Source organism: Acinonyx jubatus, chromosome D3 (genome assembly GCF_027475565.1).
Source record: "Acinonyx jubatus isolate Ajub_Pintada_27869175 chromosome D3, VMU_Ajub_asm_v1.0, whole genome shotgun sequence".
NCBI lineage: Eukaryota > Metazoa > Chordata > Mammalia > Carnivora > Felidae > Acinonyx > Acinonyx jubatus.
The window spans coordinates 22,978,007-23,002,002 of record NC_069392.1 but is presented as its reverse complement, the minus strand read 5'-3'; the positions used below and the strand labels follow the sequence as shown (position 1 = coordinate 23,002,002).

Genomic DNA, 23,996 nt, shown 5'->3' with positions numbered 1-23,996 from the left:
AAGTTGCAAACCTCATCTGTATTTTCCCTAACACATCAGTGTGTATCTCAAAAGAGTGTGGACATTCTCCCAAAACGCTCCAATACCACCATCACACCTAAGAAAGCTGAAATTGATTCAGTGAAATGATGCTGTAAAGTGATGTATCATTTAACCTACATACAAATTTTACCAGTTGTCCCCAAAATGCCTTTTTTTTTTTGCTTTTTTTTTTTTAATCTAAGCTCATCAGGATTCATGCATTGCATTTGGTTGTTATAACTCTAGTGTCTTTTCATCTAGAACGGTCCCTGTCCTTTTCTTCTTTCTCTTGACTTTGTCTTTTTGTGAGTGTCCCACCATCTATCTAGATTTGCCTGATTGTTTCCTTGTGACGAGATGCAGTTAAATGCTCTTGGCAGGAGCATTGGTGGGGGCTGCAGTACCCTTTATTACATCTTATCAGGAGGTTCGTGAGGTCAGCTTGTCCCACTGTCCATGCTGGGAGTGGCTTAACATAATTTTTGAAGGTCATCCATTTTTAGATCCTGCTCTTGTAATACTTGAAAGGGATTACTTTGGTGTGCGGCCCACGGTGACTCTGACCGTTAGGCTGCAATGTCCAGTCAGTGGCCTGAGAGTATCCAAATCCTTGCGATGTGGACAGGACAGCTGGGCTATAACAGACAGCCCCAGCAAGGCCACAGCAGGCTCACAGACACGTTGGGAGGTCTCTCGGTTGTTAGATGTTGGATTTCAATCGTGGCAATATGCATATGCTACCCCATCCCTTCACTTAATCTGAACCAAGTAAAGGACACTGAGAGAGACTCCCAGATATGTGAGGGCTGGAATAGTTCTATTTGCTGTCCTGGGGTGCTCCTTTGGAATTAAGATATCAACATTCCGGAAATAGCTTTAGTCTGGATTAGGAAAGAGGAAGGAGTGAGGGAGTGTGGAGTTTCAGCCAGATCGTGGACCTCATGCTGGGGAAGGAAAGGACAGACAGACAAACTGGAAGTGAACGTGAGGGCTGGCCTGAGCCCTGGGTAGCAGCCGACAATATCTCGGGGTGGGGAGGCCTGGGGCAGGGGCTTTGGGGGCCCGCTGCCACATCCCTGGGCCTGGGAGCTACAGACCTAGGGATGCTACTTCGAAGGGAGGGTGGGGCTGGGGGCCTGATTCCAGGACATGCAGAATGCGGACTTGGAACAGTCAGAGCCTGGGGAGGGATTGAGCCCAAAGTGAGAAGGGCTGAGGAGTGGACACCTGGGCCTGAGCCTTAGTTTCTCCAACACGTTAAGCACAAGTTCCCAAAAGTGATGCCACTCAAACATTTTCTAATTTTACTTGCCTATATTCATTTTGATGTTAATGGAAAGAAGATCAGTGGGAGCCTGAGTGGAATTGATGGAATTCATTAGAGTGAGGTTAATGTAGTATGTTAATGTAGGCAAAAAGTGAGTCAGTTTAAAGAATATTAAGTAAACAAGAGTACAGGTGGCCCAGGGATGTGGCAGGAATCATGCAGGTGTCAGGCAACAGAGATTTGGGGGTGCCCCATGACAACCTCCAGGGCAGGCCCCGAGGCAGGTTTTGGGACGGCAGTGCGGCCCCTGTGGCCTGGCACTGCCCTGCCCCCAGTGCAGCAGATGTGCAGGGGTGTGGGCAGAGAGCAGCCAGCTGGGACCCATCAGGACTTACTGAGGGGGCCGCTTCCACCTGTCTTGCCCCCCCCTGCCCCATCCTCTCCCGGCCTTATCCTGGCTGTCCGCGGACCCTGGGTTGTGGCAGGTGGTGCAGGGCCGCAGGTGCATGTCCAGGGTGGGGCATGGGCCACCAACGAGCTTTGCAGGACCTCCTCCCTTGCCCCCTTCACGGCTGCATCTGTCTCTTTCCTCCGCAGGGGGAGGGGTTGCACCAACTACGCGAGGCTTTGAAGATTTTAGCTGAGAGGGTTTTAATCTTGGAAACAATGATTGGGCTCTATGGTGAGTAGAGACAGACAGACGGACAGACAGCCCAGCCCCCACCCACCAGCCTTCCCCAGGCCCTCCAGGGGTGGAGCTGCCTGGACCCAGTCATGAGGCTGGAGAAGGTGCCTGCCCCAGGCAGGTGAGGACGTGAGAGAACAAGGCCACCCATACCTCAATGGCTGGTTCCTCCTCCACAGGTGAAAGGGAGCCCTAGAAACCTGGGCCCCCACCTCTGTGGTCAGACTGGGCCTCCGGGCATTGTGAGTAATGCGGTTTCCAGGCCTGCAGGGAAAGCAGAGATGACAGATTTTGAGTTTCGAAGAAACTAGGGGCAGTGGAGCCAAACTCCAGACCAGAAAGGGATTGTGGGTAACAGAACCAGATGGCAAAAGAGCAGGGGATCATGGGTAATAAAGTCAGAACCCAGGCCCACAGGAGGGTTATGGGTAAGAAATCCAGACTCCAACCAGGCTTCATTCAGCTCTAGAGAAGTCATGGGTAAGAGAGCCAGTCCCCAAGCCCACAGGACAATAGGTCATGGAACTAGACTCCAGAAGTGTGGGGACTGCGGGTGACGAAGCCAGGCTCAGTCCCCGGGGTACTCCAGGTAATATACCACCCACCAGTTCTGATCTCCCCTCCCCCAGGAGCCCCCAGAGGTTCTCACAGGGCAGGCCTTCCTGGCCCCAAGTATCTCCCTTACAGTTCCTCCTCTGGTCCTCCTAATGTGTCCTGCAGGTCCCTTTGGGGGCTGGAGGGAGCCAGACTGTCACCCCAGGCTCTCACCCTCCAATTTCTCCACCCATCTGATCACTTGAGGAGCCAGGCAAGCCCTGTCCCCAGTTAGAAGGGGAGACCGAGGTCTCAATAGAGACTCACACCCAGGCTCCTGCTTCGAAGCTGGCAGGGGCCTGGCCCCTACACCCCACCTTCAGCACCCCGGCCCAGCCCTTGGAGGCCCGACTTGCACCGTCTGCTTTTCTTGATCTCCCATCAGGCTCCTAGCTTACAGAGCTTCCTGCAGCAGCAGGCTCAGCTGGAGCTCCTGGCCAGACGAGTCACCCTGCTGGAAGCCATCATCTGGCCAGGTAACGGCAGGGCGGGCAGGTAGGGGCAGTCCCTTCCAGGAAGGGCCTAGGGACATAGAAGTTACCTCCCACTGCTGGATCCAGGCCAGCAGACACTCCTCCTTTAGTCCTTCCAGCCAGCCAGCAGATGGTGCCTGACACCCTGCTGGCACAGGCTCCCAGATTAGACAGACATAGTCCTGCTCTCATGGAGTACAGGGTGCAAGGACACGGGGGTTGCCCTGGTACGGGCTGCTAGACCCAGGGCAAGGAATACCACGGTGGAGTGAGTACTGTGACAGCACAGAAGTGCCCCTGACCCAGGCTGGGGAGTGGGGAAGGGCATCTCAGGGAGGGCTTCCTGGAGGAAGTGTCATCTAAGTGGAGACCTGAAGGGCAAGGATTGGGGCAAGTAAATGGGCACAGGAACAGCATGAGCAAAAGCCAAGAGGCCGGTTCTGTGAGGTTGCTAAAGAGCAATAGGTGAAGCTAGAGAATCTGGCAGGGCCCAGTTTGAGAAGGCTCTTGAAGGGAGGTAGAAGGCAAGGAAGGAGGTTAGACACCAAGTGGGCAGCACCCCTCCCTGCGCCTGGATTGTCATGGTGGGGCTAAGGAGGGCCCTCCCCATGAAACGGAGCTTGTGGGTGGCCCTCAAGAGAGGCAGGGATTGGCCACCCTCGGGGCTGAGCTCTGGTCTTCACCTAACCACTAAGAGGCCCCCATAAGCCATCCTTCTCCCACCTCCAGCCACCCCGTATCACAGCCTGGTCCTAGTACATCAGTGCACATGGGCCTCAGAATCATGTCCAAGTTCGCATCTGTTTTATAGATGAGGAAACAGAGGCCCCAAGCAGGAAGGAGGGCTAAGAATACAGCCAAGCCTCCTTCATTCAGCAAAACTGTAGGGCACATCTACTGAGTGCCAGGTCTGGGCGGACGCTCTGCACCCATCAAGTGATGGGGGATCCTCAGTGTCTACAGAGATGAGGGCCAAGGGGTACAGGGGCACCAAAGGATGTGAGTGAGTGGCAGTCACTTCTGGCTGTGGGTTGGAGAAGCCTTCCTGGAATGGGGACACTTGCACTGAGTAATGGAAAATCCCTACGAGAAGGTAGAAAGGGCAGCCTTGACAGAGTCCTGCATGGACAAAGACCTGGAGGTGCAAGGGGCGTGTGGTCTGCTTCCCAAGCTCCTCTCACCTTGCCACATGGCTTCTCTAACTTTTAGAAACATCAGTGACCATCTCCCAGACCTCCTCCCCTCTCACAGATTTGGGACCAAGGACCAAATCCCAGGCTCTCAGCACCTTTTTCAGGTGTCTCTGCACCTCCTCTCTCAGGAGGATAGGGACAGGAACCAGAAGGGACACACTAGCCTTGGAGCCATACCCGCACTTTAGTCTACTGTATCCAGCAGCCCAGGGAGGGAGTTCTGGTCACCTTAGAAAGCCCACGTCCACTCTCTGTGGCCACAAGCCTGGGGGAGTGACCCCATAAGCAAGCTTGGGTGATGGGCCTGAAGAGGGGGTGAGGGAGGAGGGGAGCATTGAAGAAGGAACTTTCCCCTCATCCATCGTACACAGCAGGTGCTAACTAAAGACCCAGATAGGGCTCATGTTTAGGCTATAATCAATAATGAGATAGTAACAGCTGTCACACATCCAGCCCCCCAGGCTGGGGGATTTATATCCAGTCCCTAATACAAGCTTGCCAAGTGGGCAATGCCACGCCCATTTCACAGATGAAGAAACAGAGGTTCAGAGAGCTCACATGATTTCCGCAGGGTCATAGCGATAGTAGTGGTAAGGCCAGGGGTCCACCGTAGGTCTGTCCTTTAAAGCTCTGGCTCTTTTTGCTCCATCAACAAAAGTTCACTGATGCCTCTGTTCTGCCAGGCATTGAGTGGGGCCAGGGGAAACCAAGGACCCTGAACTTGATTGTGTCAAAATAGCATCTCATGAGCAACTCAAACAGTAACCAGGCCTGCAGGAGACCTGGGTCAAAAACACATTTAGTGACCACAATAATCCAACATTTATTATGAAAACCACTCCTGGGTACCTTAAACACTTACCACAAGGGTGGGACACAGTATTATCCCCATGTTCCAGATGAGGCTCAGAGGTTCTATACTTGGTTTAGGACTTGGCCCTAGCTGATATTAGAGGCTGGGCTCTGTGCTACTCTCCTCCTATGCTCCCTGATTTAGGGCATCAAATCTCCCTTGACTGTGAGCACACACAAATCGGTCTGTCCCAGAGGCCCCAAATTTCGGCCCAGAGGTGCATGGGAGGCTGGGACACACAGAGTCAGGGTGCTAGACAGTTATTATGAAGGTATAGCCCATTCCCCTGGCAGTGGCCCAATGGGACGCTGGTGCTCACCAGAGTCCAAGTGTCCATCCCTTTAAACAGGACTTTGGAGGCTCAGCCAAGTCCCCCATCCTAGAGCTCTGCTCCGTGGATGTTCCTCTTCCCCTGGGAAAATAGCCCAACCTGACCTACCTGACCTGTTTGTTTAACTTAGAGAGGGACTAAAGTTAGTGGCAGAAGGCTTCCTGGAGGAGATAGGCCTTCCTCTGGGTTTTGAAGGATGAGTTTTCCAGGTGGCAAAAATGCCAATTATTGTTTCACTCTTGGGGGATACCTTATTTCCAGGTTGGGGCATATTTCACCATAGTCAAATCAGAACTGATTTCAATATTATTGAAGCTGGTCAGGACCTCAGTGTATCTGGAACTATCCCCCCTGGTTTTAGAGATGAGTGTAGCCTCTGACAGAGGTTAGACTTGCCCAAAGCTGCACAGTAGGTCAGTGGCAGAGCCTGGCCTTCCTAAACTCTTCCCCATCACAGGTGGCCTGAGTCTGTTCCCTGACCTTAGTTTACCCAGCTACAAAATGAGGATGATTCACCTATATTCCAAAGTGTGGAAAAGAACTATACTTGTATGGATCATTCATTCACTACGTGCTAAACATTTCAGAAATATGGCAGGTTCATTTATCCCCCCTTGACAGAGAAAATCAGAGACCCTTGAGTGCTCTCATTGGGCTGGGAGCTGCTAACTCCAGGGGGTAAGGGGAGACACTAATCAGCTTGCAAACTACCCTTTCTCACAGCTCTGCCTCCCAGATGCCAGGGCAGAGTGCCCAGCACCCCAGCCCCCAGAGGGCCGAAGGGAGATGGGCACCTCATACAGACCTCACTAACCCTGACTCTCTCCTTCCCTCCGGCAGAACCAGAGGGGTCGGGGGCAGGCCCTGCCGGCACAGGCACCCCCAGCCTCCTGCGGGGCAAGAGGGGAGGACACGCGGCCAACTACCGGATCGTGGCCCCCAGGAGCCGCAACGAGAGAGGCTGAGAGCAGGGGCGGCCCTAGGGGCAGACCTGGCCTGGCTTCCCTTCCTAGCCTGGACTTGGCCAATTGCCTCCAGGGACCGCCCATGCATATTTATTAATGTCCTCAGGGTCCCTTCTGCCACCTAGGCCTTTGGGATAGGCAAGTCTTGGTCCTGACACCCCGTGCAAGTCTGCCTACTATGAAGCTGAGAAGGGACTGTGGCCTGAGAGGGAGGGGCAGCCCAGGCAAGAGGTGAGACCTTGCTCAGGGCCTTGGGCCTCCATTGCCCTCTGTGAAATAGGATGGTGCAAGCCTGCAGGGAAGGGGTGGCAGGTTGGAGGCTTCGGTATTCTCACGGGCTGCCCGGGCATCCATGCCTGTGGGCACTGATGGGTGGCTGGAGCTAGGGTTCTTCTGGGCCCTTAGCACACACGGACTGGTGGGGAAAGGCAGGCTTGCCTCTCCCTCCTCCCCAGCCAAACCTCGGGGAGCCCACCGCAGCCCTCCTCTCCTTGATTTCTGGTGCTGGGTCCCCACCCTGAGCTCAACAGGCAGGACATTGCATAGGTCCTGCCTCCTAAGCCCCCAGCCCCTCCCATGTCCCAGGTGGGGGCGGAGGCATGGAGAGGGAGGGGCACCCTGGAGGAAGAGGTCTCCAGCCAATAAAGGCACCCAACCTGATGTCCCACTGGCCTGGTCTCGGTGTGTGCTTAGATGGGGTGCAGCTGGGCAGGGCCAGGAGCCTCTTCTCTCTTCTTGGTGGCCTTCCCTGCCCACATGCAAAGCGGGACTGTGAGGGCAGTCAAGGTGCTGTTGGGCAGGGGGTCACGCAGGGGTAGGTGAGCAGAGCAGAGGCTCACACCATCCCCATTCCCTGGCCAGGTGTTAGGCAATGGCTGCAGCTTCTGAGAAGCCCAAGGAGCAAGAAACTGCCAGACCTTGGGGCAGCTTCCAGATTGGGTGACCCACAGCATCCCCCCCAAAGACTGTTTCCTCACCCATAAAAGGACGGCATGACCTTCAGGCTGTCCAGTCTGTTTCTGGCCCCTTGCCTGTGGCCAACGGCAGGGCTGGTCTCTACAGCCCCTTTACTCTGGCCCCAGTGTGGGGTACAGCCCCTTCAGGCGACTAGTCTGTAGGCTGCTCCAGGACACACAGTTCCCTGTATCACCCCTCAAAGTCCAGCTTCCCAGGTGCCCCTGGCCTTACCTCTCCCCACAGCCCATCAGCCTCACACCCAGGCCCCACCCTCCACCCTCCGGCTCAGTCTGCCCCTCCCCTTCCTGGGAAGGGGTCAAGGACTGAGGAGGGCCAAAAGGGAGGAGCTGCCTCTTCCAAGCTGAGGAAGCTTCTCCCTCATGGCACCCCCACATTGCTTCCTGTGCAGGGAGCCCAGCAGGGCACAGCCACCAGATCCAGAGCCTCAGGAGACTGACTGAACTGGCCCCTGTCCAGCAGGGACACTGTCAGGGTGCGGGCAGCGAAGGGATGATATTCCTGGGGAATTGGGGAAGGTTTCCTGAAGGAAGGTCTCCTGTAGGCTGAGACCCAAGGCTGGGTAGAAATCAGCTGGGAAACAAGATTGTCCTCAGCAGAGGGTCTTCTGTGCCCCGAGGTGGAGGGTGTAGCTTCCCCAGGAAGAGGCTGCAGTTCAGCCTTGGTCTCTGCACATCAAGGAGCTGTTCGCCTGAAGTCAGTCAGTCCCTCCCCGCTCATTCATTCATCCCCCTTGCTGCCAACACAGAAGAGTCAGACACTGCTGCTCCCGAGGAGGTCTAGGTTGAAAAGTGCACTGTTTTTATTCTGAACGGTGCCAGGGTGGGGTGCCAGACGGGCCTCTCCTGCACCACACTGTGACTCTCAGCAGACAGGGCTGGGGCTCCGACTCCCCAACCACAGGCCAAGCCCCTCGTCACCCAGGGGCCTGCATGTGCTAGGGGGGACCAGGGCCCTCAGGGTGGGCGGGTCCACCCCTCCCCTGAGTCACTAAGGCCTCAGTGCCCACCTCCCCCTCAACCAGCAGGGACACGGCACCCTCCACTCGGCCCGTGGCTGCCAGTGCCACCACTGCCTGCTCTGTGGGGAAGCCCATGCGCTCCAGCTGCTGCAACCTGTGGGATGAGGGGACAGGGAGGGAATGTCAGGGCCACCTCCAGCCCCTGCACCAGGGGACCCCACCCCCACCCAACCGCCTTACCGCAGAGAGGAGACAGAGGACTTAGGCAGCCGTAGCGGGCTCTCAGGACACTGGGCTGGCCCCTCAAGGAGTGAGGCCTGGATCCCCTCCTGCAGCATCTGCTCATCCAGGGCTGCCCACAGTGGGGTCCCTGGGGGGAAGACGGGCCCGGTCCAGGCCAGGCCCACCTCAGAGGAGCCCTCCCAGGTCAGCTGCACAGGCCCTAGGCCTGGCGGGAGGTGGGCTGAGCCTTCGCTGCGGGACCAGAGTCTAGGGGAGGCTGTGTAAAGAGGTCCGGGGGCGGGAGGCCTGGAGAAGCAGAAGCAGAAGAGGGCCTGACTGCCAGCACTGCCGCGGATTACACCGGCGGGGCCGCCGTCTCTGGCATCACTCTCACCTGACTCCGGCAGGATGGGTGACCGGCAGCTCGGCCAGGCTGCCTGGGGTAGGAAGGAGTCTGACCGGCCAGCACTCTGCCAGGGCCCTGCACAAGATGCCCTCCTGCAGTGCTTGCAGCCGCCGCTCAGAGAGCTCCAGCCACCGGAAGGCCCCGGCTGCATCTGTCTGCCCGGGGCAGGGCGGCTGGTCAAGGAAAACCAAAACCAGCAGGGGTGAGCCCACACTGCATGCCAGGCCCTGGGCCAAGTGGTGACAGGCATTCCCTCACATCTATCTCCTCACTATGGCCCAGCAAGGGGTGTGTTGTCATCCTAGTCAGCAGCTCTAGGAAAAGGAACCTGCCCGAAGCTACTCAGCCAGTAAGAGGGGGAGGCAGGTGTATCTCCCCACAAAAGCTCTATCCCCTCGTCTCCAGCATCCCCTGCCTGCTCTGTTCCCAGAGCTCTCCGGTCTGACTCAAGGCCCACCCTTGTGCCCAGTGACACCCCCCTCATTGCCCTCAGCCAGGGCAACGTACTCCCCACTGCAGGATACAGCCAGGCCTGGGCAACTGGTGTCCCCAGTCCTAAAAAGCCACAGCGGGTAAGCCTGTGCCCACTGTTCTCTCCAAAGGCACGGTTTCCCCAATGGGCACGGAGGATCTTTGGAGCAAAAGCCTGTGTTCAATGCACCTGCACCGCCAGCCACTCGTGTTCCACCTTTCAGTGCTGAGCCCCGGGGCTCACTCTCACCCTGGCCTTGCACTTCCTGCACCCTCTGCCTGGCCTGCTCTTTTTCACTTGCCCTGAACCCTTCATCCTGCACATCTCAGCTCAGATGCCGCCTCCGTAGGGGAGGGCTCCCCTTTATATTATAGTTGGTGCCTCTACCTGGCCATTAGCCCTCAGCTCCACCCCCGCCCAGTCTGGCCAGAAGACGACTCACAGATGCTCCCAGAATGTGTTTGCACAGCTGACCTGCAAGGACCTGACCTCCTTGTGCTGCTTCCCTCCCAGGCAGCCTGGAGGCCCAGCCACAGAACCCACATGTCCACGTGGGCCCTGGACCCAGGCAAAGGATACAGGCGAGGCCAGCAAGGAGGCCGCACAATAGCTGCAGGAAGGGTGGCTCGGAGCTGAGCACTGGTGTCAAGGCAAGCAGCAGCCACGGCAGCAGCCACGGAGGCAGTACCCCCTGGGGCTGTCTAGGGTGGTAACCCTGCCCCGCCAGCATGGCCAGGTGGACAGGCATGTAGCCACAGCCACCAGCTGCGCTGGGTACCCCGAGGCCTGCCAGCAGCACACCCATTAGCCCAGCAGCCAGGGCGAGCAGGGCAGAGGCATGCAGGAACCGCAGCGTGCCCAGGTGGCACTCCTGCCACCAGCCCAGTGTGGGCAGGAGCAGCAGGCTCAGGAGGAGGCCAGGTAGGGCCGTGTGGCCCAGGACGTGGGTCAGCAGACGGTGTGCTGGGAGAGAAAAGGATCTTACGTGCCAGGTTAGTGGCCCTAACCCCCAAGGCTGTCCCAGAGTGGTAGTTACCCTCTACAGAATACCCACTAAGCCAGCCTCCTCTCCCCAGGAGCCAAAGTCTGCCCACTGCCAGCACTGTAATTACTCGTGAAGGGGACCAAGGGCTTCTAAATGCTGCGGCTGCTCCCCTACTGTGTTAACCGAACATGCTGGAGACACCACTCAGTCTTCTCAAGAGCAACCCAACTATGGATGAGTCACTTAACGTCTGATGGGAAACACTCAGCTGGGGTCACTCCTCAAACTCCCAGGACCTCCTGAACATTCCTGTACTAAGCTGAAAGCCTTAGTTCTTATTTTAAGAGAAAACCACCAAAAAAGGAAGCCATCTGAAAAGAATACCTACTCACAGGCTCCCACAGCTCTGCTGGCCCCTCTGCCTAGGTGCTCCGCCCTCCCTTCTTGGCTGTGGATGAGCTGGGCATGCTCCTGTCCAAGGCCACTGGGGGCACTGGGTCCTCTCTCTGCTTGACCAGTGTATGATGCATGCCGCTCCTATGAACTGGTCTTAGGCCCTACCTAAGTCTCCTGCCTCTTCCAAGGTCCATGGGGCTGGCTCTCACCCTGCCAAGGGTCCAGCAGCAGCTCTGGGGCCAGGGCAAGGCTGGGGCCAGCCCCCACCAGCCACAGGCAGCTCAGCAGCAGCATCAGGACAGAGGAGGCAAGAGGCAGCGCCGGGGACAGTGGGCCAGGGGGACCTCTGGCATGCATAGCACGGCTGAAGGCGTCAAGAGTGGTCTTGGGGCTGTGTGCTAGGAGTAAAGGAAAACAATAACAATAGTTATTACTGCAATTTTTACCCAACTTCCTTTCAACTACCCTCCCAATGGCTCCATTTTACAGAAGTAGAAACTGAAGCTGGAGAAGCAGGTTCAGCAACTCAACCATAGAGGAGCTCGGACCCTAACCATGTGCTTAGCCATCCTGCCATCCCCTCTGCCTGTGTGAGGATGGTGAGGAGCCAGACCAAAAGGGATGTGAGTTGATTTGGGGCTCTGGACTCCCAAAAAAAGGGGTGCAGCACCCCAGGACAAACTAAGGGTCATCTCCAGCTTTCCTCTGCCTCCCTCTTCCCTCGGGTTGCAGACCAGCCACCTTTCTCCCTTCTCCCCTCCACTGTGCCCAGCCTTAGAGCTCTAGAGGGGCTCAGCTGCCCTTGACACAGGGTGAGGCCAACCAATCGGCAGGCAGATTCGGAAGGGGCTAAGGCAGAAGGGCTGGAGGAGGGGCAAGAGTCCCACACCCTAAGTGCAGAGAGACAGAGACATTCCCTTTCTTCAGCTATGAGTACAGCCCTTCTGGCCCTAGCCCTCCTTCCAGTGTCCCCTCCACTCCTTCCTGCTATGCATCCCTGGACAAGTTTTCCATCCTCTGAGCCTCTCCTTCCTCATCTGTAAAATGGGGATTAAGAAAATCCTTTCCTCATACAGTGAGAAAAAGAAATGGACTAAGGCAGGGCCCAGCCCACAGCTCCTGCTCAATAAACTGTAGCCATCCCAGCTAATTGTGGGAGGAGGCAGAGATAACTAGCCACCAGTGAGGTGGGGGGCGGGAGGGGGGGTGGCTCCTCAACATAGAAGCAGCTGCTCCAGCCTGGCTGGTTCAGTCTGGCCCTCAAAAAAGCCAACTCCCAGCCCACAAGGCACAGGCCTTGCTGAAACCTTCTCACCCCCAGCCAGGCCTGGAGCCTCCCAGTGAGCCTCCCAGTGAGCTGATCTCATGAGGCAGAAAGCAAAAGCCCAGAGACAAGAAGACTGCTTCATCTGCTCCTTTCCCAAGAGCAACCTCAGCATCAAAACCCACCTGCCAGTTTCCTGCAGGAAGAATGTAGAAAGTTCCTCTGCCTACAATGTCCCTCCCTTCAGCTCTCCAATAGGCAAACTCCTATACACCCCTTGAAGCCCAGTTCAAATGTCCCTGTCTCTTGCCCTGGCCCGCCATGTCATGGGTCATAGATCTTATCCTATCTAGTGAGTACAGCTTGGCCTGTCTTTTTTCCTGAGCAGATGGTCTGGACAGGGGGCAGGTGGGAGTGCCCTCCTCTTACTCATCCCCAAGTTTCCCATACGTGTTCACTGAAAGAGAGACACTGGCTTGCTTCCAGGTCCGGCTGAAAGATTTGGGTGAGCCCTGCGCTTCCTTGGGCCTGAGCACGTTTGAGGAGACTAGACCGAGTCCAGAAAGGCAGACAGGTGCCAGCCTTGCCCAGAGCCAAGAAAACCACTGCAAGCCTCCCTCCTTCTGCACCTTCACAACCATTGTACCCAGGGCACCTTACAAGGCTGAAAGACTTGCACACGGACAAACAGAACTGGGACTGGAATCCTCTGGGCCTCAGTCTCTTCATCGATAAAACGGGGCTGTGCACCATCAGACCCTGCCTACCTTACTAGGAAGACTGGAGGACGCATTGAGAAGACAAGAACCGGGAAGATTCTTCCGAGCGATAAAGTGGGAGTCCCAGAGCGTGGGTCGGACTCAGCTTTGTGACTTAGGAAAAGCACACAAATTCCTTGGGCCTCAGTTTCCCCTTCTGTAAAAACAAGGGTATTGGATGGGGGGGTACTAAAAGGGCACTCTCAACGTTGACCGTTACTGGGGGGGGGGGGGCTCTTAGGATCTGGCGCGCTACGTTCGGGGGGCGTCCCATCTAGCCCACCCGCCTCGGCCCCCTCCCCCCTCCGGCCCAGGCCACGTGTCCGGGGTACTCACTGCAGAGCGCGTTCCCCCCCCTCCCCCGCCCCCGGAATGCCAGGTGGGGCCCCGGCTGGGAGTCGGGACTCTAGCTTCCCGGAGAGGTCTGAGAGCCCCGAGCCCATTCTGCTTGCACTCGGGCGCGTGACCCCGGCCGGGCTGGCTCGCCACCTCTTCCCCCGCCCTCCCGTCCCCCGCCGTCCGCCGATTAGTCAGCAGTTGTTCTAGGCCCGGGTCCCTTCCCCCAGCCCTCCCGCCGGCCTCCGCGTCCCTCCAAGGCAGACTCTTCAGAGACGGTCCCTAGAGCCAGCGGACGTAACCATTCCGAACAGCTTAGCTTTGCACGGAGAATCACACCGGGTTGATACCAAGACCCGCTCACCCTCCGCTTCGGACCCTTCGGCGCTAGTTTGGCCCGCATGTCACGCCCAGCGCCTTTGAGAGAACATTAGGACAAGAGCTGCAGGCGAGAAGGACGAGAAGGCTGTGGTTCATCCCTCCTTCCCTCACCCCTGCGGCCTGGCCCGATGGTAGCGCCCGAGGTTGCGGGTTTCGCGCCTGCGCAGTGCGGCGCCTAGAGGGAAAGCGAGAGGGAGACGGACGTTGAGAGAACGAGAAGGAAGGAGAGAAAATGGCGTCCACGGGTGAGTGTGGTGAAACCACGGTCGCGCCGGCGACGGTCGGGACACCCAAATGTGAGGCCGCTTGTCTCAGGGGGTGGCCGAGACGACTAAATAGAGTTGCGGAGAAGGGTGTGAGGTACCTTCCGGGGCCCGACGAGCTCGAGGGCCCGAGTTCTCCTCCCCTCCCCCCACTGGGAAGGCCGGTTCTGGAATCTTCCGGCGCCCCCGGCGCGCGGGGTGCATGCGGCGGCCGGGGCGCGCGGGGCCTGCCGTGGTCTCCATTGTATGGCGGCCGTCGGGTCCCGCGCTCCGGGCTGCTCGCCACGTGGGCGGGGCCTTAGGCCTCCGGGCCCCCGCGTGGGGATGGGGGTAGGGCTCGGCAAGGCCTCGAGTCCGGCGCCCTTAAACCGGAGCGCGGGCGGGGGGGAGGTCTCGACGGCTGCCCAAGAAGTCGCAGCACTGCCGCTTCTGTGATTCCTCACCCCACCCCCATTTTTAGGGAGGCGGCCCAAGCTTGAGGGCGACTCTGCTTCGCCGAGGAGCCCGGGGGGAAAAGCAAATAAACAAACAAAAAAGGCATCGCGGGTTTGTGAGCCGAGGGGTGCCGACCTATGAGCGGGCGCCCCGTCATGGCCTGGTCGGCAGGGGCGTCCGGTGTGGCCGAGCTGCCCTCTAGGCGGGTTCTAGCCCCAAACCGAACTTCTGCCCGACTGGGCTTTGGGCGGAATGTGCTTCCCCCTCCAGAGCAAACCCCCCCCCCCCACCTCCGCTTCGTTCTTACTATTATTAATCCCACTATCTTTTCTCCTCAAAAAGCAATTCAGTGGCTTCCCGGGGCCATTTTTCAGCAAATGCCGAGGGAGATCCGTTGTATAATAAGACCAGCCTGGATCGCGAGGCCAGAAATCCCTACCGAAAGGAAATTCTGGCCTCTCTGACCTAGGAGAAACAAAAGGCCCGAGTCGGCATTTGAATTATTCTTAAGCAGTTGCCTCGCACGTTTATTCGACTAGGTTAAGCTGGCGGGCTTGTTTATCTCTTGGACTGATACGAGAGAGGGAAGGGAGACGCAGGCTGGACTTTGAAAGAAAGCCCGGGGTGGGGGTGGGGAGCTCGAATGTGAAAATCTAGGGTGGTCTTTGATGCGTGAGTTGTTTAACCTTGTAGCCTAAACATCACCGGCAGTTTGCAGCCTGTTTGTGCACTAACCTGCGGTTTTTGGTAGGGCGGGGCATTTTTGCCTCGGGGGGGGGGGTATTCTTAAGCCATCTAACACCAGGCCTTAGAAGCAGTTGGTAGAAGTCGAGGGAAGACCGGAAAAGCTCTGGTTCCTTCCGAGATTTAATTTGAAAGGGGTCCAGAATCCAGCAACTTAAGGACAATTTTAAGTCTTCCCCTGCTGTGTGATCAGTAAACAGGCAGGTAAATGCTGGCTATGGGTTCAGAGTGCCCATAGATGAGAGGACTCTGAAATACCACAGCCCAAGGCACATCCTGGTGGAAAGTGGTTTCTGCAGAGCCCTTTCCACCTTCCTCTTCCTTGGCGGTGTTTAAATTTTGTGAGGGGAGAGTGCTATTCTCCCTTCCCTCTTTAAGCATGGGGAGTCAAAATGTGTATGGTCAAATTTTTGCGAGGCTGGACATGCCAGTTTCTTGGTCTACTTTGCTGAAAATGTTTTTTGGAAACCTCCATGTACTGTATTAGAATTACAATTGCGTTTTGTGTTAGACACACAGTATTAGGCCAGCTGGAGGATCTTAAATCATGGACTTTGGTTTCCTTACGTTCAAAATGGAGTGAGGCTAGATCTTTTCAGTGCTTTTTGAGCCCTGAACTTCTTGACCTTATAGAATATTTGGTTCCCACAAATTACTCCATATTGACTTTTTAACGCCTTATGTAGACTGAAGCTCTAAATCTCTGTTTGCATAGTGAGTACCCTAAAGTATCTGAAAGTCACTACTTTGGGTAATGTAAGATGTGGGTTTTTTTCCCTCATGTATGTTATAGGTAGAAAAGTGAAGTCGATGTCCACTTTAACAAAGAATTACAGTGCAAACTCCCAAGTAACCACCATTCAGACCAAGAAATAGAACATTGCCAGCACTCCGGAGGCTCCCTTCTCCTCAACTTGTCTTGTATTTTTAGTGGAGTCTTCAGCTGCGCATGTGAGAGTTAAAAACAAAGTATAACTGACTGCCAAAAAAAAATCTGACCATTGTGTAACTAACATTTTTGAGTCCATAAAATGTTTGTGTGCTGTAGGTAAATAAAATAAGTTCTCAGGAAACAAATTTGCTACCTCCCTTAGCCCACCCGTGTGGGACTAAATGGTCTGGTTTCACGCTGATCTGTCTGAGATCATTCGTTGTTCCATATCAGGTTTGACAGTTTTCTGTTTTTACATAACTGTTCTTGTGTAAAAGTCCTCTTGCAAAGTTGAACTTATATGTCAGCAATTTAGAATAATTTCTCATATAAGACACCAACAAAACGTAGACTGAAATATTTTATTTTTGATGCTTCGTTTGTTTTGTGAATACCACATGGAAGAAGTGATTTGCATTTATTTTTTATGCACTACATAGGAAGCATGACTTGTGCTTTTGAAAATGCCTTAAGATTGTCTTGAACAAATCAATTTGTTCATTATACAAAGCCTTTGGACATTTGATTTGGTCAATGTTGATTTGATCAATGTTGATTATTTGGGATTCTGTGTTAAGGCTGTACAGAGGAAGGAAAGTAGTTACAGGTAGAGAGGTAGAAAGGTGACCCTACTTGAAGAGAGATTCAGCAAAATGCTTTGGGGTCAGGTGGACTGTGAGGCAGGCTTTGGATGGAGTGGGGGTAGATAGAAACTCATCCGTGAAGAGCTGAGATAGATGTCCACTGTTGCTTTCAAATGAGGGGCTACTTTCTGATTGGAAAATAAAGGACCCTTTTGTTTAGCACTAATGGCAGTACTGTCTTCTGGCATAGAAGAAGATAAGTATTTCTTGTGGAAAGTAAAGCATTGGGCAGAATTTTCAAAAATAATTAACTTTAAAAATATATGTCAAATTCAGTAGTGCTGTGAAAACTTCTTAATCATTTTATTTTCTATTTTCACTACTTGTAGACACCTCAGTGAACCAGAGTTCCTTTCTGTGCATGTTGTAAATTTCATATGAAAAGGAAAATTATGGGAAGGATTATGTAGAAAGAGAAAAGAAGAAAAGTTGTGGGTTCGTTTGTTTTCTTTAGAATTGAAATCATTTTGAGTTTTTAAAAGATATTACCTAAAACCAAATTACTCCCGTGCTTTCTTCTCTGCCACATTTCAGATTCTGAAACTTTTAACTGCTGGGATTTATGTCGTGTCTAGCTTCTGACTTAACTGTACACATGTAACCCTGATATACTTAGGAAGGCCTTTAAAACACTGGATTGAGATGGCTCTCCTTTTTGCCATTCCATGTCACAGTCCTGCTAGGGAATTTTGGTTGGTCTAACTTGCTAAAGTGAGGGAATGATAGAAAAACTAGTTTTTGAGGAGGTGTAGTGACTGATGTAACCAGTCTGATGTTAAACATTGTGATATTGTGGCATGCTTCATTTTTATATGAAGGTAAAACTTCTGATCCTGTTGGTTCATCTTGGGGTTTTTTTGTTAGTCTTAGGCTGATGATCCATGTATTTGAAATGACAGCCTGCAGTTAAGGGGGGTTTGTGGTCATGGGAACCTTCAAAGTAGCTCTGCCAAATCAGCTGATCTTGACCTCATTAGCTGGCACTATATTCAAACTTTGAATTTAACTGGCTTAGACTTATTTTTTGGTTTGATGTTGAGAGGCAAGAGGTACTTATTGGAACCTGTATTGGCCTGTACTTCCTGTCAACAATTTAAAGAATTTATCTCTGCCACCTGAATTCCTTCACCTCTTTTTTTCTTTTTCCTTGCCTCTGCTGACTTGACACTATTTTCTCTCCTTGTTTCCTCTAGATTACAGTACCTACAGCCAAGCTGCAGCCCAGCAGGGGTAAGTCAGTCTTTTATAACAGGACTTTGGGTGTGATTGATTATACTGTTTTTAGAGTACCAAGTCTCCTGGAGTTATAGAGAATTTTGTGATGGAATCTGAATGTTCTGTATTCAGTTCTTGAATTTAATTTTTCTTACAGCTACAGTGCTTACACCGCCCAGCCCACTCAAGGATATGCACAGACCACCCAGGTAATCTTTAAGATAATTGTATGTGATTGCATCCCCAAGCAAAATGTTTCTGTCAGCCATTAAAACAATAACAGATACAGATATTTTTTAAAAATTCAGTAATAGGAAAGTATGTGCTTGTAATCATAAAAATACCTAGGTGTTCTAAACTTTCACAGTGGGAGTGAAATGACACCATTCTCAAACTGGGAATTGCTAGCTCCCCATACCTTTCTGGTATCATTTCTCAAGTTAAGTGCCTTGTTTTGTGCTAGGTCCGTCTACATACTATATTCTGTTTAAATTTATTTAACTTTATTATACAGCAATTCTGTCAATACAAAAAATTGCAGTGCATAGATATGTCATTTGCCAGTGTTCACACAGTAAATGGCAGGATCAGCTCTGCTAAGTATGGCTGCTTAGCTACAGAGCCTCTGAGCCCTTTCCAGTACAGGAGCTTGTGTTTAAAAGCCTAGGCCAGGGTACCTGGATGGCTCAGTTGGTCATTTAAGTGCCTGACTTTGCCTCAGGTCATGATCTCATGGTTTGTGAGTTTGAGCCCCAACTCAAGCTCTGCACTGACAGCTTGGAGCCCGCTTTAGATTCTGTGTCTCCCTTTCTCTCTACCCGCCCCCCTTCCCCCCCACCACTTGTATTCTCTTTCTCTCAAAAATAAATAAAAATTAAAAAAAAAACCCAAGTGGGGGCACCTGGGGGGCTCACTCGGTTAAGCGTCCGACTTCAGCTCACGTCATGATCTCACGGTTTGTTGGCTTGAGCCCCACATTGGGTTCTGTGCTGACAGCTCAAAACCTGGAGTCTTCTTCAGATTCTGTGTTTCCCCTCTCTCTGCCCCTCGCCCACTTGAGCACTGTCTCTCTCTCTCTCTCTCTCTCTCTCTCTCTCAAAAATAAATATTTAAAAAAATTTTTTTAATGATAAATAAAAACTCAAGTGAGTATAAAGTTAAAAAAAGAAAAAGCCTAGGCCAACAAGTGTTAGAAACTATCATCCTAGAATTCTTAAGATCACTTCAAATTCTGAAATGATCCATACATTAAATGGGTGCTAATAATTCTTCCATGGAAACATCCTAGGACAGACAGATTGTGAAGTGTCTGGCAGATCTTACATAATTGGTCATTCAAATCTCAAATGTAATCTTGCTAATAACCTGGAAGAATACCTCATTCCTTGCCAGGTTTTAAGTATTAACTAAAGTCCAGGTTCAAAAGACTGCCCTTGATATGTTAATCTTAAGAGGAGACACTTGGTGTTCTGGTTTGGTTTTTGTTTTTTTTGTTTTTGAAGTGATGTGATAGTTTTTAAATCTGTATGTCAGGCTGAAAATCTGGTTATCAAATCAACAGATTTTAATCCCATTTTCCTTTCCTTTGGCTCATTTTGCCTTCCTAACATTTGTTTCCAGCTGCTAAAACTGCTACACTAAGTGTTGGCAATTATGCACCTGTTCCCTTATTGCCCATCCCTTGAGAGTCTCTTGTTAATCTCTTGTATGTTAACTGAGATTTTGCCTAATTATCTCAGGAACTTTTTTGTAGTTAAGTTTACGAAAATATGAGTGAATTAGATAAGGGAAAACAAGCATTTGTGACAATGTAATCACTTGTCTGTTTTTTCCAGTCTTTTTACTAGAAAGCAATATTTTTGGCTTTGGTCTCCCAATTTGGAAACTCATAAATAAGTCGATCTATTTTATTGCTAAAATAACAAGGTTTACATATGAACTTCCTGCATGCGTTTTCTTTGAGCAGGCATATGGGCAGCAAAGTTATGGAACCTATGGACAGCCCACTGATGTCAGCTATACCCAGGCTCAGACCACTGCGACCTATGGGCAGACTGCCTATGCAACTTCTTATGGACAACCTCCTGCTGGTAAGGCCTGCCTTGGAGAGACTTTTGGGTCATAGCCACTGGGAGTTTGCTAAGAATCTTGTTATTTATGCTGTATATTCTGGTCCATACTTTGGCATCTGGGGATCCTTTATTTTTAGGAGGAGCACTTTTTTTGGTCTCTTTTTTCTTTCCTTAGTTCTCCTAAAGGATCTGTAATAGAATGTGGGTGGGATAATTTTCTATTAACTATTTCATACAGTGTATTGAATAATTTCATAACAAAATGGAGAATATATAAAAGATTGTGCTAATGGTAATACTGGGTAAGAATGAGCCTTCTTAAAGTGAGCTGCTTAAAATCAAACTGATTTTCACATCTGTTTGCTTCATCTGATAGTGTACCCTCTACTTTTTGTTTTGTGCTTTCCACAGTAGAAGGGACCAGTACAGGTTTGACTATCCTGCTCATTCTTGCATGGGAAATGCTTTCCATCTTGTCTAACCCTGTAATGTTGACCCTTTAGGTGTTTCCATCTGTTTAACCCTCAAACTTTCTAACATCACACACAACAAGGTGCTAATGGGAAATTGCTTCAGGTGCCATTCACAGATCCATGTCCTTTTCTTTTTGGGATTTTGGGAAAGGTTATGCTTTATTTTACATTATTTTCTGTCAGGCCCTAATAATAGTTCACTTTCCCAAAGGTATTTCAGATAACTATTCCCCAGCTGACTTCCTCCTATTCCCTGAAGAATAGATTGCATGAGTAGATTTATTTAGAGGAACAGACTGCCACCCTGCATGTAATGTTTGTCTCTTGGTTGGTTTCCAGTCCAGACACATTTTATTTTCTGTTTTAAATGTTAATTATTTTAATTCATAGTATGTCGTACCAGCATTCCAAGGAGCTAAAAAAATAAACTACTCTGAGAATTAGAACAAAGTATACCCTAATACTAGGATTGAGTGGAATATGTGAAAAATTTATAAGAATTTTTATGTTTAGTGCTTCTGCATAACATTTTAAAATCCCTACCTTCTCCTCACCCACCCACTCCCGTCTTTATTATTATAAGAGAATATTGAATATACAATAGTCTTAAAGATGTAAAAACTCTAATTTTCCAACTATTTTTAGTTCCCTGTTCTATTAATCAAGAGTCTTTAGTAGGGGGAAACCTATATATGTAATATATGTAATTTATGTCATTGAGTGACAATGTCTTGGATTTGATGGGAAGAATTCCCTAATCTGTGTAATTAATGCATATCTCATATAGCATGAGAAATGTTTGCACTTCCTGTTGGTGTTAGTACTGGAAGAAAAGCTGGAACTAGTACCATGCAATTTGAATTGTGAGATTCAATTTTGAAATCGTGAGGTGAACTTTACATACCAAGCTACTAGAGTTTTTTATTGATCATAATGAGCATACAATATTAGTTTCAGGTATACAACATAATGATTCCATATTTGTATATGTCGTGAAATGATTGCCACAGTAATTCTAGTTAACATCTGTTGGTACACATGGTTAACAAATTTTTTTTCTTGCATTGAGAACTTTTAAGATACAGTGTCTTACCAACTTTAAAATATACAAGACAGTTTATTAACTATAGTCAAGGTGCTGTACATTACATCCTTGGGATTTATTTATTTTGTAAACAGAAGCTTTTGACTACCTTCACTCGATTTTAAAAACAAGTATCATTTGAAAATAAATAATACAGCTTAGATCTAGCCTTTGGAGTCTAGATCATTTTATAGGGACATGATAAAGTCATTTATAGGAAATGCAGGAGTCTTCTAGGTTCTTTAGAGTCATGTGTTCTCATTGTCATTAAATGGACAAGTTCTATCATGAGTACAAAAACATAGGACATTCTGATACAGAAACCACTGGCTTTAATGAGCAAGAGATTGCACTTAATAAGGACTGTTTATATGGATTTTATAGTTTATGGAGAACCATTTATACCTCCCTTAGTGCTCCCATTGATCTTTGAAGTGTAGACATCAAAATTAAACCTGATGGGCAAAACTGAGGCCAAACCAAACTAAGTTAGGAACCTTCACAGGCAGTGAATGGGTTCAGACACTTTTGTCCTTACATCGTGCTGTGTTTACACATAAAAGTCATCAGATAGTTACTGGAAGGAATGTATGAAAAGACCCTTTTCTCTTAATAGAGTTTTTTTTCTGTATTAAACTTTAAGAGAAAGTGGCCATATAAATCTCGTCTCATTACTTAGAATAAAAATCCGAAACTTCAATTTTTACCATTCAAGTCGAATAAAAATTTTGGTTGATTTGTGTAATGTTTCCTTTTTCCTTAAAGTCATCAGCACAAAGGAGATGTGTTGTCTTTTTGCTGTCAGTTGTTTTTATTGTCATTAAATCATTTTGCTCTGTTAATTTTTGCTCATTTGCCTGGCTGTTTGTGTGGGTACTACAGATTATTTTAAAGATTATTAATTAACCCAGTGTCTATTACCTTAATCTTTAGCACTACAAGGCTCTAACAGTTACTGCGTAGTTTTATGACATCAGTTGTTGGCCTGATCAGTCATAGTTTGTTGTTTTTACTTGCCCTTGTGAATCTTATAGATGGCCCTGTCATCTGTAGGGGGAAAAATCTGTGTAGGAGTAATAGGGTAGGTGGAATTAGATTCCAGTTAAATTTAAATAAATGAGTGCTTTATATGTTTGACATTAGGACTCTGCAGAGAACTTTTAAATTAAATAAGCAGACGAACGACATGCCAGCTTAAAAAACTTCCATTGCTTGGGGCTTTCTGTTTTGTGCATTATGCTTTCATATACATTTCAGCCTAGCAGTTTTGAGAAGGAAATAACTGTCTTTGTGTATAATTAACTTTAGAATTTACCTAAAATGTTTGGGATGGAGAAGAAAGTATTAGTCTGTCCAACAAGAGGTGATAACTTTAGATTGTACAGAGGGAAGTTGGTATTGGCTAATAAGGTGTGTGTATAGTGAGGACATTTTACTAAAGGTTAAGGCCCTAAATCCTAACTAAATGAGCAGTCTTAATTCAAGATTTGTTTTTAAGTGCTGAAACTTTTTTTTACTTTAGTTGAGATATAGACTATTTTTTGGTGGATATAAATGCTGAGAACTAGACCCAACTTTTTGTTGCATGGCTTACTTGTGCTCACTGACCATGAGGAGTCAGAGAAGAGCCCAGTACCAGGGAAGTTTATAAGACGTCTCACAGGAGGAGGATTCAAGTTAGAAGCTGCAGATTTGGGGGCCTTTTGTCACACTGCAAGCCCAAGTTGCAGATGAAAGGGTTTGCATCCTGCCTGGTCTGGTAGAGGCACAAGCTAGGGAGAGAGCCTACCTTGGTCTGCCTTCTCCCAGTGAGAGCAGGTCTTTGTGATGCTAACTCTAGGGTCTACTTCCAATATTGCCAAATGGGAAAAAGACCTTTTTGCTTGTGGTGGGTGAAGAAAGGAAGGGGTGTATGGGTAGTTTGATGACAAGCCTAGAATCTCAGATGGTTTTATTATGTGAAAAATATTTATCTTTTAAAGGTTTATTTGGGGAGTATTAAGTTTTGTTAAAATCATTTATCAGAAAGGTCAAATAGGATAACCTTCGTTGGTTATACTTAAGTAATATAATTTGTAGTGTCTTATTACTTGAGTGCCATTTCAAAACTTGGTGCTGGTAACAAACATCTTTTTAGTTGTGACCTGAAACAGAAGTAGCAATTGTTGGAGTGTTCATTTGTTCTTAATATCTCCCACTGAAGATTAAACACGTGTTCTCTGTGATTCAGTTTCCTTAAACCTGAACTGTCTGTTTTGGAGTAATTGGGATTGAAAGTAAAGTAATTCCAAATTACAGGTTTTATTGCTGAAACTAGTACCTGGATCATTACTTTTAGCTATTTTAGCAATGTGTCATTGGGTTTTCCCTTTCTGGGATGTTTTATTCTTGCTTGAGAGTTTTTTGGGGTACTTAACTAGTTAGTCAATAAAATTGGTAAGAAGGCCTGCTAGCAAAACCAGAGAAGATTTAGCAAAAGCCGACTTTTCTCCTATTCATTCGGGGCGGGGGGGGGGGGGGCTGCAGCAAGAACCTTGTTTTCTGTAACATACCCTATTTCCTCCTTTCTGTTAAGTGTGGTTGTAGAGCAAAGGAGA

The 23,996-nt window shown here is 49.9% G+C and overlaps 3 protein-coding genes across 16 annotated transcripts in view; 2 read left to right on the top strand and 1 right to left on the bottom strand.

Annotated features, from left to right (window-relative positions):
• The window catches only part of EMID1 (EMI domain containing 1), a 47,972-nt gene extending 40,930 nt beyond the window's left edge, over positions 1 to 7,042 (top strand). For 2 of the 8 annotated variants that reach the window (XM_053206110.1, XM_027050765.2), the window contains 2 exons: positions 2,953 to 3,043; positions 6,258 to 7,042. In XM_053206110.1, coding sequence (XP_053062085.1) covers positions 2,953 to 3,043; positions 6,258 to 6,382 — 216 coding nt within the window. In that variant the 3' untranslated portion in view covers positions 6,383 to 7,042. Of the gene's footprint in view, positions 1 to 1,885; positions 1,988 to 2,952; positions 3,044 to 6,257 lie in introns of those variants that run through there. The other 6 variants (XM_027050768.2, XM_027050766.2, XM_027050767.2 and 3 more) reach the window with 4 other exon arrangements.
• On the bottom strand, positions 1,749 to 14,238 carry RHBDD3 (rhomboid domain containing 3). 5 transcript variants are annotated; one of them, XM_053206113.1, is made up of 8 exons: positions 13,903 to 14,238; positions 13,522 to 13,574; positions 12,831 to 12,978; positions 11,009 to 11,197; positions 9,998 to 10,381; positions 8,935 to 9,097; positions 8,559 to 8,846; positions 1,918 to 2,237 (listed from the first exon to the last, which is right to left on the bottom strand). In XM_053206113.1, the coding sequence occupies exons 4-8, from the start codon at positions 11,154 to 11,156 to the stop codon at positions 1,940 to 1,942; spliced, it is 1,281 nt and encodes a 426-aa protein (XP_053062088.1). In that variant the 5' UTR covers positions 11,157 to 11,197; positions 12,831 to 12,978; positions 13,522 to 13,574; positions 13,903 to 14,238; the 3' UTR covers positions 1,918 to 1,939. The 5 variants fall into 5 exon arrangements, with proteins under 5 accessions (XP_053062090.1, XP_053062088.1, XP_053062089.1 ...); XM_053206115.1 differs by lacking the exons at positions 9,998 to 10,381; positions 13,903 to 14,238 and adding an exon at positions 9,471 to 9,577 and having other exon boundaries at positions 1,749 to 2,237; positions 8,935 to 9,101; positions 13,522 to 13,662; XM_053206114.1 differs by lacking the exon at positions 13,522 to 13,574.
• EWSR1 (EWS RNA binding protein 1) overlaps positions 13,621 to 23,996 on the top strand; it is a 27,324-nt gene continuing 16,948 nt past the window's right edge. For all 3 annotated transcript variants that reach the window (XM_015083638.3, XM_015083637.3, XM_015083639.3), the window contains exons 1-4: positions 13,621 to 13,783; positions 17,749 to 17,785; positions 17,928 to 17,979; positions 19,737 to 19,860. In XM_015083638.3, the coding sequence (XP_014939124.1) occupies positions 13,771 to 13,783; positions 17,749 to 17,785; positions 17,928 to 17,979; positions 19,737 to 19,860 (226 nt within the window). In that variant the 5' untranslated portion in view covers positions 13,621 to 13,770. The remainder of the gene's footprint in view (positions 13,784 to 17,748; positions 17,786 to 17,927; positions 17,980 to 19,736; positions 19,861 to 23,996) is intronic.

Excerpts from the sequence above, each read along its gene's own strand:
- RHBDD3 (XM_053206113.1), bottom strand. The coding sequence starts at position 11,156 with ATGCATGCCAGAGGTCCCCCTGGCCCACTGTCCCCGGCGCTGCCTCTT. Across the intron at positions 9,098-9,997 it reads CCTCCTTGCTGGCCTCGCCT|ATGCAGCCGGGGCCTTCCGG; the intron begins GTATCCTTTGCC and ends CCGGGCAGACAG. Across the intron at positions 8,847-8,934 it reads ACCCATCCTGCCGGAGTCAG|GCCTCCCGCCCCCGGACCTC; the intron begins GTGAGAGTGATG and ends CTGCTTCTCCAG.